Source organism: Actinia tenebrosa, unplaced genomic scaffold, assembly GCF_029948245.1.
Source record: "Actinia tenebrosa isolate PJP-AT-01 unplaced genomic scaffold, QUT_ActTen_1.0 PGA_scaffold6__47_contigs__length_16458017, whole genome shotgun sequence".
NCBI classification, from domain to species: domain Eukaryota; kingdom Metazoa; phylum Cnidaria; class Anthozoa; order Actiniaria; family Actiniidae; genus Actinia; species Actinia tenebrosa.
In genome coordinates, this window is record NW_028292583.1 from 13,487,577 (window position 1) to 13,500,615 (window position 13,039).

At 36.8% G+C, this 13,039-nt stretch overlaps 2 protein-coding genes across 3 annotated transcripts; both read left to right on the plus strand.

Moving 5' to 3' along the window:
- Positions 1-509: 509 nt before the first annotated feature.
- On the plus strand, positions 510-3,003 carry LOC116292416 (uncharacterized). The gene has a single exon (XM_031699735.2). The coding sequence runs from the start codon at positions 2,018-2,020 to the stop codon at positions 2,705-2,707; it is 690 nt and encodes a 229-aa protein (XP_031555595.2). The 5' UTR covers positions 510-2,017; the 3' UTR covers positions 2,708-3,003.
- A 4,580-nt stretch (positions 3,004-7,583) lies between these two features.
- On the plus strand, positions 7,584-12,038 carry LOC116292420 (uncharacterized). 2 transcript variants are annotated; one of them, XM_089039558.1, is made up of 3 exons: positions 7,584-10,785; positions 10,886-11,155; positions 11,810-12,038. In XM_089039558.1, exons 2-3 carry the CDS (start codon positions 10,957-10,959, stop codon positions 11,974-11,976), a joined length of 366 nt encoding a protein of 121 aa, XP_088895684.1. In that variant the 5' UTR covers positions 7,584-10,785; positions 10,886-10,956; the 3' UTR covers positions 11,977-12,038. Both variants share the same exon structure in this region; 1 of them encodes a protein (XP_088895684.1).
- Positions 12,039-13,039: the final 1,001 nt, after the last annotated feature.

Below are 13,039 nucleotides of genomic sequence, written 5' to 3' on the forward strand. Positions count from 1 at the left end.
GGCGGATTCGGGTAGATTTTTGGGTGACAAAAGGTAAGTTAGCTCACTAAATAACTATAAAAATCCCCTTTTCTTGCAAGAAATATATTCTTAGTAGATATCTAAAGTAGATTTTTGCTATTAACTCGCCAAAAAGGGAATGGTATTTTTTGCGCTACAATGTGAAGACCTACGAAGTTTTTAGTCTTGTTTTGCCGGCTTCATGACCTCAAAACAACGACTTCTTGTCGAAAACTTTTCAAGTATATTTCAACTTCATTCTTGAAAACTACATTTTTCTTGCAAGAAATATACTTTTAATAGATATTTTAAGTAGAATTTTGCTATTCATTCGCCAGGAAGAGGAAAAATATTGTATGTTTTGAGGTCATGAAGCCAGCAAGACGATACTAAACACGTTCGTCTTCACATTGTAGCGCCAAAAATACCATATTTTTTCTCTTTTTGGCGAGTTAATAGCAAAAATCTACTTTAGATATCTACTAAGAATATATTTCTTGCAAGAAAAGGGGATTTTTATAGTTATTTAGTGAGCTAACTTACCTTTTGTCACCCAAAAAACTACCCGAATCCGCCATCTTTTTTTACATTCTCGCATAGCTAAAATCCTGTAAAATGCCAGCCACAATGGCGGATTTGATCACGTGACCTCTTAGTGCAAGTCGTCTATTAAACGACATTTAGACATTTAATAAAACTTTTATAACTAAATATATGTCATGTTAAAATTTTTAAACATTAAATTTTCATTTTTTGGGACGCAGAAAGTCTTTTTTCAAGTTCTTTGTTTGTTTTGTTTCGTTTGTTTTGTTTTTATTTTCATTTGCAGAAGGTATTCTTCGTTCCTATGGAAGCGCCTGTAATACACACACAAAAACATGCGATATTCAACTTTTCTCTTAGGACCGGAAAAGTTCAATACTTTGAGCAACTTTTTCTTTCGTTAGTAGACTCGGGAAATGTTTTTTTCTTTGTTAGTACAAAAAAAGATAATACAATACAATACAATACAATTTTATTTGCTCATACAAGAAAATTTACATGAAATGATGAAAATGATGAAATGATAATGATTAAAGTCCGCCTGGTCTTTCTAATTTTCATTTTACAAATCAATTAATCCATAAATTATAACATAAAAGAATTCGGACGCGCTCATATTTTAAGTTTTGTCAATTCTGTACTAAAAAATAAAGATAAGAATGTGATTGTTTTTTTAAAAAAAAAACGTGTTGACCAGTACAGATACAGACAGTGACTTTTAGTTCAGACAACAGCACCATGCAAACACAAACCAAGGTGAGAACAATCAATTATTAGTATTAAGCCAGCAAATTAGCTGACGAATGTTTTGACAATGGTTGCCATGCCCGTGTTGACGAACGTTTTTAACCTCGCATTCAGCATCTGAGGTGATTCTTACAAACGCGATTCATTATCCAACAGGCCAATATTTGTCTTTGTCTAACTGCTTTTAGTCTAAAATACCTTGAACATCGCATTATGCTCTTTTTTGTGTGTGCTTTTTAAGTGAGTGGTAAATGTAATGCTGTTTCCTGGTTCGTAACCAGCTTTAGTTATTTGACTACAAAACTGTTAAAGTACTCATCTGCGTCGGTTCTGTCTTCTTCATTGCCTTCAAAATAGTTTTTAGTTCATAAACACAGAAAAGCTCCATTTGACATCCTTTTTTTGTGAGAAATATATATTTCTTTTTGATTGGGAAAAAACATGTGAAGATGTACCTTTGTATAGTGATGTTTTTGTTCAATTGACCAAGTCTCAAGAGAAAGAACTCGGGCTAATTACTAGCTTACACACGCTTGACGAGATTTTTACTTCTAAAGGTTGTGAATAAAAGAGTGCATGGATTAAACCTTTGTGTAGATAAATCCCTATCTTGAACAAAGAAAAAGTCGTCCTTAAAAAGGATGAGCAAAGTTTCTTATTTAAGGCACTCACTTGTCTCATTCACACAGTCAACTCTGCAGAGATTATTTAGAGTAGTGTTGCCTCGATGGAGCACAAACAAGTTCATATCAAGCGTCCTCTTAACTCCTTCATGGTATGGGCCAAAGAAAGACGTAGGTCCATGAATAAGTCCAATCCAAGAATGCGTAATGCAGATATCAGCAAGATCCTGGGAGAGGAATGGCGGAAGATGTCATCCAGTGATAAACAACCGTACGTCCAACAAGCTTTGTACTTGAGACGACAACACAAGATTGAGTATCCACACTATCGATACAGACCTCGAAGAAAACATCCTGATCCAAGAGAAGAAAGACCACTCTTTGAGAGAGCCATAACCAATGCAAAACTGTTCTCGACATCTTTTCCATCCTTGTCTACCAACAAGTCGATTCTTGGCATCCGCGCGCCATACAGCCACAGCTCTATTTTTCCCTCTCAAAGTTCAACTCCATCACTGGACATTACTTCAGGACTTGCTCCTTCACCCAAGTTCATGTCTCCTTTCTATCCATCCCATTTTCTGTCTCCTACCACAGCAGCCCTGAAGGACTACGCCTTTCCTTCACATTGCCTGAGTGATTCTTCTAAAGGAGCCTTCGCAGATTTGCCTTCAAGTCTATCGACTTCATTCACCAACCAGTCCATAACAGCGCCTACCGGAATGTTTTCTCCTGTCACTTCCAACCTGCCGTACCTCATGCTACAGAATAAAGGCGCTCAATATTCATGCTGAATGCGCGGGAAGATTCCTCATTAGATTCACCGTCACCGTCCACTTTTATGTACAAAAACAAAAACTTAGTTGAAACTTAACATTTCTCGCAATAGTAAAAGAAAAACACGCAAGTTTTAGATTTAGTTTTATTTGTAACAAACACTTCTGTGTAAAAGGGACAGTTTTAATCTACGAATTAAAGAGACTGAGATGAAATCCTTATTTCTGGTACCAGCTATTCATTTTGAATAGTGTTAGTAATGGTTGACTACCTTCGAGATAACTAAACCAGATTACGACCAAAGTAAATTATCTCTGTGTTATTTGTTGTAAGAATATCAATTATTTGAATAATAAAATGTTTGCTTATATATTGTCTGTGGTTTTTATTCAAAGTATGAATGTTTAAAAACATATCTACAACAAATTGAATTTTTACTATTTTTTACTAACTGGTACATGGTTTGAATGTTCTTTTTTTTTTTTTTTTTTTCACGTCTGGAATCTGAGAATACGACCATGTATTCTTTTAAAGCCAATTTTCATTTTCATTCATCAATGTGATGAAGTTTTGTGTGTCTGTGTTACAGTTAGCCGTCCCATTAAAGTAATGCTTTTGTACCAGTGGAAATGAAATAAGAACTGTCAAAAAGAGGCTTAAAATCAGTTTTATATGTGACTTGTACTGACAAACATTCAAAAACATACCCCAAAATACACGATAAACAAAACTAAAAAACCAAAGTGAAGGTAGTTAATAATTGGACAGAAGTGAAGTTAATGACGAATGAACTGACCAACTTTGTCACGCCTTCTAAAAAATGAAACATCTGCGGAAGGCAAAACTAGCATCAACTGAATGAATTGTTATCTAAAAAAAAAAAAAGAAAACTTCGATGTGTCTCACAATACGGTCTTGAGAATGAAAGTAATTTTCTTCGAGAATCGATTTTTAGTCCTACATTGTAATGATGTTTCTTTGTACATCCCTGTACACGTGTGAATTGTTTTCAACATTTACAAAACTAAATTCAGTACATTATTGTTTGCTATTCTATAGAAATTCATCAATTTGTTTACTGTTTGCTCACGTAATGTAAGTTAGAACTCACTTGAAAAACATTTATACTATATTATCGACAAAGTTCCTTAGTCAAGATAGATTGACTTTTTTCACCTCAGATTGGCAACTTTATTCAAGTTCGTGTTATTTTGTTGGTTATCGTGCGATCCTCTCATGTACAGACGTTCAACCTTCAACTCGTACAAAGGGGTATTATTAGTTTGAATGAATACCGACTGAGATATAACGAATCTCGGGTCTTTTAATAAACACGTACAGTTCTATCTCTCTAAGTATTTTGTGACCAAAATCTAAAAAAAGACGTATACCAATTTGAACCACTTGTTGAATATTTCACAGATCAAAAGCTTCAATTTGCTTCAACACTATCTTTCAAACGAGAAAAAGTAGCGCTTTTTTAATTGTTTGGCACTTTGAACAACGTTTTCAAAAGATTGCGTTTTTCATTGAAATTATATTACAATTACCTGTGAACTACACATGAAGTTGCGAAATATTAGTTCCTATAAAGACACACTTGCTTCGATTAGGCGCATGGAAAAAAATAACCTTTCATAACCAAATATCAGCTTCGATATCTCGGTAAAAAAAAACCAGCCATTTATGTGGCTTTGTCTTACTCCATAAAAATAAAAAGACCGAGAGATCTAGGATAATCAAACTAAATAGAGTCATTCCTTGTCGAGAATTGCATGTAATTCGGCTCAGTTCTTTTCGAGCTAATCAAGTAAAAAGATATAGTTAGAGCCTCTAAGACTATTGCGACCCATTCCAATTATATAACATTTCTAAAGTTAAAAAGAAAAGAGAAAGCTCATTGACAAACAGCTTGACACTCATTAGGCTCTTTTAATATTCTGTGAACTAGAACTCCTGGAAGCACTTGAGAGGTCTAAAATCAGTCGTAATTGGGACAATTGGACTCAATTCAAACCAATAAAAGGCTTTTCATATCTGAGGTGAACCCTTGAAGATTTGATCTTTATCGAAAAGTGCACAGAATTTGAAGTTTTTAAGAATAAATTGGATGGAATAGGGCAGTAAAAGAGAAGGTTCTTTTTTTATTGGGTAATGTAGACGATTCTATATGTAGTATTCTTTGTATTCGAATTTCATTTTGACTTTTCTCTATAGTAAAGTGAACTGTCTTTCTTGAGTTTTTGTTGTTGTTGTTCCCAAATTTGTTATAACTTGTTACATGAGGAAACGTGATGTTATTATCAATTTTGTCATGCATGGCTCGTCTCTATACCAGTGTTTTTGCTTGATTAGTTTGGCGCTAATCAATAAATGCCCTAATTCTTATTAACACGTGTTATTATCAGACCAAACGAGATTACGAATCTATTAGACCTTTTTTTATGTATAAGACATATGTCTCATGTCTGGTTTTGACCCACTTTGTGAAGTTTGTGATAGAATTTAATGAGCTCAGGAAACAAAAGCCATTGTTTAGCGAGTAAATTAAATAATGGTATATCAACGTCTTTATCTCTTATCGCCTACCCGAGTGAGACAAAGGATATATTATATAGATATCGATGACATATGAAGGTAGTCATAACAACAGTGATATCTTCACATGTGACGGATATGATATCTTCACATGTGACGGACATAATATCTTCACATGTGACGGATATGATATCTTCTCATGTGACGGATATGATATCTTCACATGTGACGGATATGATATCTTCACATGTGACGGATATGATATCTTCACATGTGACGGATATGATATCTTCACATGTGACGGATATGATATCTTCACATGTGACGGATATGATATCTTCACATGTGACGGATATGATATCTTCACATGTGACGGATATGATACCTTCACATGTGACGGACATGATATCTTCACATGTGACGGATATGATATCTTCACATGTGACGGATATGATATCTTCACATGTGACGGATATGATATCTTCACATGTGACGGATATGATATCTTCACATGTGACGGATATGATATCTTCACATGTGACGGATATGATATCTTCACATGTGACGGATATGATATCTTCACATGTGACGGATATGATATCTTCACATGTGACGGATATGATATCTTCACATGTGACGGATATGATATCTTCACATGTGACGGATATGATATCTTCACATGTGACGGATATGATATCTTCACATGTGACGGATATGATATCTTCACACGTGACGGATATGATATCTTCACACGTGACGGATATGATACCTTCACACGTGACGGATATGATATCTTCACATGTGACGGATATAATATCTTCACGTGTGACGGATATGATATCTTCACGTGTGACGGATATGATATCTTCACGTGTGACGGATATGATATCTTCACATGTGACGGATATGATATCTTCACATGTGACGGATATGATATCTTCACATGTGACGGATATGATATCTTCACATGTGACGGATATGATATCTTCCCATGTGACGGATATGATATCTTCACATGTGACGGACATGATATCTTCACATGTGACGGATATGATATCTTCACATGTGACGGACATGATATCTTCACATGTGACGGATATGATATCTTCACATGTGACGGATATGATATCTTCACATGTGACGGACATGATATCTTCACATGTGACGGATATGATATCTTCTCATGTGACGGATATGATATCTTCACATGTGACGGATATGATATCTTCACACGTGACGGATATGATATCTTCTCATGTGACGGATATGATATCTTCACATGTGACGGATATGATATCTTCACATGTGACGGATATGATATCTTCACATGTGACGGATATGATATCTTCACATGTGACGGATATGATATCTTCACATGTGACGGACATGATATCTTCACATGTGACGGATATGATATCTTCTCATGTGACGGATATGATATCTTCACATGTGACGGATATGATATCTTCTCATGTGACGGATATGATATCTTCACATGTGACGGATATGATATCTTCACTGTGTAGAATGTACGAAAGTTTAGGACACCGGATAAGTCCTCGTATTTCGCTCATTGATATCTATATAATAAACAGAATATTACATGACCACTTGGAGATACAAATTTTATCTTCTCGTGTTGAATATCTCTCAGTCGTTCGCTGCGCTCACTCGTGAGAGATACCATCAACACTCGAAGATAGTTCGTATCTCCGCGCTCCCATGTAATATCCTCTATGTCAAATAAAGGAGACGACTAATGGATTTTTTAACCTTTATTTCAAGAACAAGACAGCGTAAACTACAAAATATTTAGTGCGTATTAATGATGAAGGTCATTTGCAAAACAGAACTGACTTTTTTATCGTGGCAGACTCAAAAACATTGTTCCCTTTGTGAATGAGGGTTTCAGTGTGAGAGAATCAGAAAAAAAACCCAAAAAATTCATCCACTACAACTTATGACTGAAACCGGTATTTCAATATATTGAAGCTGTTGTTTAATACGTATTTTGTAAGAAACGCAATCTCCGATTACTCAAGGAAGCGCAGCAATGTATAACGATAGGGAGAAAAGCACGAGGGTGCCTCGTCCAACGTTCAGAAATGCATCGATACGTTTTAAAGAATCCTATGGCGTGTTCCACTTTAATCCGACAGCTAGTGAGCTCCCTGTTTATCTCCTGTAGTCTTGGGTTTCCATTGACTTGGGCTCTTCTTTTAGGTTTAATCAGAGCAGGATGGGGAGGATAACCGTTGTCAGAAATAATATGGCAGCCAGCAGGTAGATCTAGAGCACACTGCGGACCAATCCTTGGCATCATGTTAAATCCATTAGTGTCGTTGAGATGTCCGGGGAATCTAAAAATGTAGGGAATATAAAACTCAGTAATAAATCTAAAGCAAAACCTGGACGCATAGGCTGGCTTCACACCCACCGGACGAATTTTTAATCGTTCACTTTTATGATATTTCAGCAATAAATATCATTTCCAAGTTTACCAAAATAAAACAGTAGTAAGTACTTACGCAGCCGAACAATGAACTATCGTCCCATCTGAAGTAACGATGATGTGGCTTGACATGAAGTGTTTCTTTTTGTCGCCTCTATAAAACATTGCCTGTCGTTGAGATGGTCGCCATATTGGATGAGTCGTTGCATCAATTATCCCAACACAGGACGGAAATTTTTTCTAGTGCCCCAGCCAACCTCTCCACTCTGCTAAAGCTGGCCAAACGACTTGTCGCGAATATTTCTCAAGTAGAAGAGAAACTATTTCTTGTATTGTTTTGCTTACATATGTAATGTCCACTTTAAACATCATGACCAGGGTTTGCATTCTAAGATATCTTCTCAGCCAAATAAACACTAGGAGGAGTCTGTTTGTAATATTCAATCATTGAACTCGTATCCTGCGACGGACTCTGTTGCGACGGTATGTCCTGTCGTGCAATATTATTGACATTCGCATGTCCACAACGACCTCACCAAATGTCTGAGTGTCTCGCCAGTTAGATACCAGAATTTAATGGGAAAGCTAGCAATGTAATGGTAATAGTCACGGCCTCCATTAGGTTCTGCGATTCCTGTAAGGCCAAGTCGACCAATGACATCATTTGTTTTACACATGTCCAAAACGCGAATAATAAGGAAGGAAGGAAGGAAGGAAGGAAGGAAGGAAGGAAGGAAGCTTCTTTATTTTGCCACGGTAAAAACATCAGTCGATTGCCTAAAAATATTTAAAAGTAAAGATTTACGATTAAAAAGCTAGTTACTGTTTTACATGTTTGCCGTGGAGCCCTTAGTTACAACTTTTCTTACTGTACAAACTATCAATTTCCGTTTTAAATTTTCGTACTGACTTGACCTCTTTTATATTTAACGGTAGGTCATTCCACAATTTTGCCCCACTATAGCTGAATGATCGTTTTAGATATTCAGTGTGTGGCTTAGGTATTGACAGTTTATGATCATGATTTCGAAGGTTGTATTTAGTATGGTAGTCGGAGAAAAGGTTTTGTAAGTAAACTGGTGTACGTCCCTGCATCGTCTTAAACATTAGTAGGGCTTTTTGTTTTTTACGACGAACTGCAAGTGTATCCCAGTTTAATTGGTCAAGGAGATGGCTAGATCTTATGTCATAGTTAGATCTTGTGATAACTCTAGCCGCTCGATTTTGACGCTTTTGTAGTTGAACACATAGTTTATCACTTAATCCATCCCAAACTGCACTACAATAGTCCAGTTTGGGTAGAATTAAGGCTTCGTAGATTTGGATGGCACTATCGGTCGAAATAAATGGGCGAACACGTTTTAGAGCCCCTATACTTGAAGAGATTTTCTTCGAAATGTTGTTAACATGTTCTGACCAATTAAGATTTTTATCGATAGTGACACCCAAAGATTTGGTGTGATCAACTTGTTTAACGCTAGCTCCATTAATCGCAATATTAATAGTGGAATCGCATTGCGCTGTGAGCTTTTGGCGGGACCCAATAATCATAAATTCCGTTTTCGCTACATTCAAGCTTAGCTTATTTGCTAACAACCACTGATGTATATTAGTGAGTTCAGTGTTGATGCTTGGTTCCAAGTCTCCTACATTTTTACCATGAACGCTGATGCTGGTATCATCAGCAAACATTCTTGTTATGGCTTGCGCCAAACAATTTGCCAAGTCATTAATATACAGGAGAAATAAAAGTGGGCCTAAATTACTGCCTTGTGGTACACCGCAGCTCACAGTACAAGGCTCAGACAGACTTCCGTTAACACTGCACAGCTGAGACCTCGTCAGTAAATAAGAACGGAACCACTTGAGTGAGCCTTCATCTACACCATAATTCGATAGTTTGGACAAAAGAATTTCATGATCTATGGTGTCGAAGGCTTTTTGGAGGTCTATGAAGATTACTAATAATAATTAGTAATAATAAATTAGTAATTAGTAATAATTAATAATTAATAATACATATCAAGACGAAGAAGATTTGACTGAAAAGATGAAACGGGAAAGCTGGGAAGTCATTCCCGGCATCTCGAAGCTTCAAAGTAAGCAAGAATGAAGAACGTTGGCAAAACCGGAGGCGGCATCTTGTTTAGAGCGGTTGTTGAGAATTAGCTTTTCAGAAGATACAGCGTAGTATTCACGAGATTATATGCAATTCTGCTATCGTGTGTGCCAAAAATGCATAGGTAAGAGCATTGTATCGTGCTTGATGACGAATAGCGTGAATCTACAATCGAGTAATTTCTCGGCTTCGGATATTTAACCTTGGCAAAAAATATTAGTACATTATATTGTTCAAAGGTTATAATGTTTGAACAAGTTGTCACCTCGTGCATGAAGCTCGCTTTAATGCATGACACAAAAAGGGATGAGAAATAGTGCGAAAAAGATCTGATGCTGACGCAGGTAAGACTTTGTCAAAGGAGGTTCATATTTTGTAATGACACCATAATAGGGGGTGTAATTGTTTACACAGCTTTTAGGATATGATTGAGCAGATTTGTCTTTGCATTTCTCTGTTTTGTGCAATATATGAAAGAAACTACACATTTTTTTTCAAGTGTAAGTCTAAGAGGCTCAAAGGTATGTTCACACTTAATTCTGTATAAATACCGCCTGGAGTTCATGTGTGTGGTTGAAATTTCTCGGCTCCATGGAGGGAAGAAACATATTTCTCGAAGCTGCTTTTGCGGGAGAGCCTGTAGTGAATCCAGAAGACCAAGGAGACAAAGAGTTGGAAAGGCTGGAAAGGATTTTCTTTACGCCAAAAACCAGGCAAAAGCGAAAAGCAGACCGCGATAAAGGCAAGTCTAGCAAATCTGAAATAAAATTCAAAAACAGAAACCTCGAGCTACAGCTGGTAAGGGAAGCAGTGAGCAAAGTTGGATGTCTTCCCAAACGAGTACTTAGTTACGTTGAGCTTATGGCCGACCAGCTCGGTCCTGTCGAAAAGGCCTACTATACATCCATTGGCAAGGGAACAGGGCCAACTAAACAGACGGCACTTAGGCGAATAGGAAGAAAAATAAAAGAATGGCAAGTCTCGGGGTAATTTTTTGATATACCAATTGATCATTCTGACTATAAATTCTTATTACTTTTAGTATTAATGTAGCTAATGAACTTGGTTTTTCCTTAATTTTTTTAGCAACGACAAACCATCAGTAAAAGACCCGGAGGATTGTATACGAGAGTAGTTGTAGTGAAGAATCTTCGCCGATGGACATCAAAAACGATGCAAAGTGTACCTCGAAAAGAAAAGCAGACTATGGAAGGGACGGCCTTTATCTTGTTGGGAAAGATGAAAAAAGTAAAGCCTCTGATGCCAGAAAGTACACGGAGACCACAACCAAAACGGAACGTTCAAGATTTCTTAGTGAATATGAAGAGGATGAATTGATTGCAGAGGAGGAAAAAGGTGAGATGCTATCCATCAGTTTCATTGCCGTCATCGATATTATGTTCTTACGTAAGGTTTCAGAATAAGCACGAGGGAGTACGGCTCTTTTGAGTAATTTTCGGGTTGGGGTTGTGGGTCAGACCTAAAGTTATTTTTCATATATTCTTGCCTATACCATCTAAAGCTGAGTGAAAGGATTTAAGGCTGAATTATGAATTTTGGATCCATACCATAGTTGACAAGTTGAAACTTCGGGGTTATAATAATTTCGGGTAATGGCTAGTTGGCACGTAACACTCGTCGGGTATCTTTTCGGGTGTACAAACTGGAGCTTTTCGGCGTTTCCTGGTATCTTTTAGGGTATCGAAGTAAGACTCCTATCGATATCCCTTTTTTGCACTTTAAAATTAGTTTAGCCGCTATAACTGACTCATCATCAAACGCACAATTTAACAGCCATTTTGTAATTTTTATGTTTGTATTTCCTATGGGTTAACATTCTCCCGAAATCATTTTCTATATGCTGAGTAGATTTCCTGAGTAGAGTTTTGAAGCTTTTTACGAGCATATTCAATATTTAATTTGTAGCCCCAATACAACGACTCAACCCGCATTCATCGCACGCGGTGTTATTCATTTAAACGTGGTGTATTCTTGTCCCTATTCTTACAGCTGGAAAGGGAACAGAGAAGAAGGAAAAGAAGAAAAAGAAGAAAGATCAACTAGATGAGCTTATGGCAATGATGCCTACAATGACGGAGGCTGTAACCAAGGCGGCAAAGGCACATGAAAAAGCCGTTTCAAAGTGGCAAGGGTTGTCGATCTCTGACTCTGATTAGCGAGTTGGATGATACTATATATTGACGTGTTATTGTTCACAATAAAGTTTTTCTGTTCTCTTTGTTTGCCTGGCGTAATGTCATTTTAAGTGTTCATATTTTCCTCACTATTTATTTCTAACATTAGAGTTCACGCACTAAACCCGTGAAACAAATACTAACTTTAAACAATATAAAACTATGATTAAACAAAAGAAAACAAAATATTCGGTATGAATTAGTACTAATTAGCACTATTTATTGTTCACGGGTTTAGTGCGTGCACACTATCATCGATGATAATTTTTTTATCCATGATATAATTTGCTAACTGGAGCGTTTATCCGCCAACGGGAGCTGCCTTGATCCCTTGGAACTTTAAACTGAGAAACCTTAGCATAATGCAATTGATCATGACATGTATTAGAATGCAATAACTACGAACAGCTAAACAACAAAATCGTGAAAGTGCACAAGAAAACCATAATATTTTTATTATTGGTATTTTTCGTCGCTTGGGAAAATAAACCTTCAGAAGACACTAATTCCATAGTTTTCTTTCGTGCTTGTTTGTCTTTTCACTTTCTGTGCATGAATGTTCAGGGGATTCAGTAAAATCGTTCTACTGCGGCGCGTGTATGCATAACAATAAATGACTTAAGTGGGTCAAAACCAGACATGAGACAAATGTCCTATACATAAAAGGTCTATTCATTTGGTTTTGCAAAGTGTTTGGATATGTTTTGTCCGGGGTATGTCCGTTAAAAGCACAATGTGTGCAGACACATTGAATGACTTGGAAATTACAAGCCAATTATTGGCTATTGTAACAGGAATCACGAAATGGAGCAATCTACAGACTTTGTCTGTTAACGTGGAGACTTCAGAGCGATAACTCAAAAAAGCTATAAAAAACCGTACGTGTAAGAGGATATAGCGAAATAAGTAGAGTGGTTCAACTTGGCTAAAAGATACGACTGTCAGGGGATGGGAGAATAGTGATACGACTGTCAGGGGGTGGGAGGATAGTGATACAACTGTCAGGGGATGGGAGAATAGTGATACGACTGTCAGGGGGTGGGAG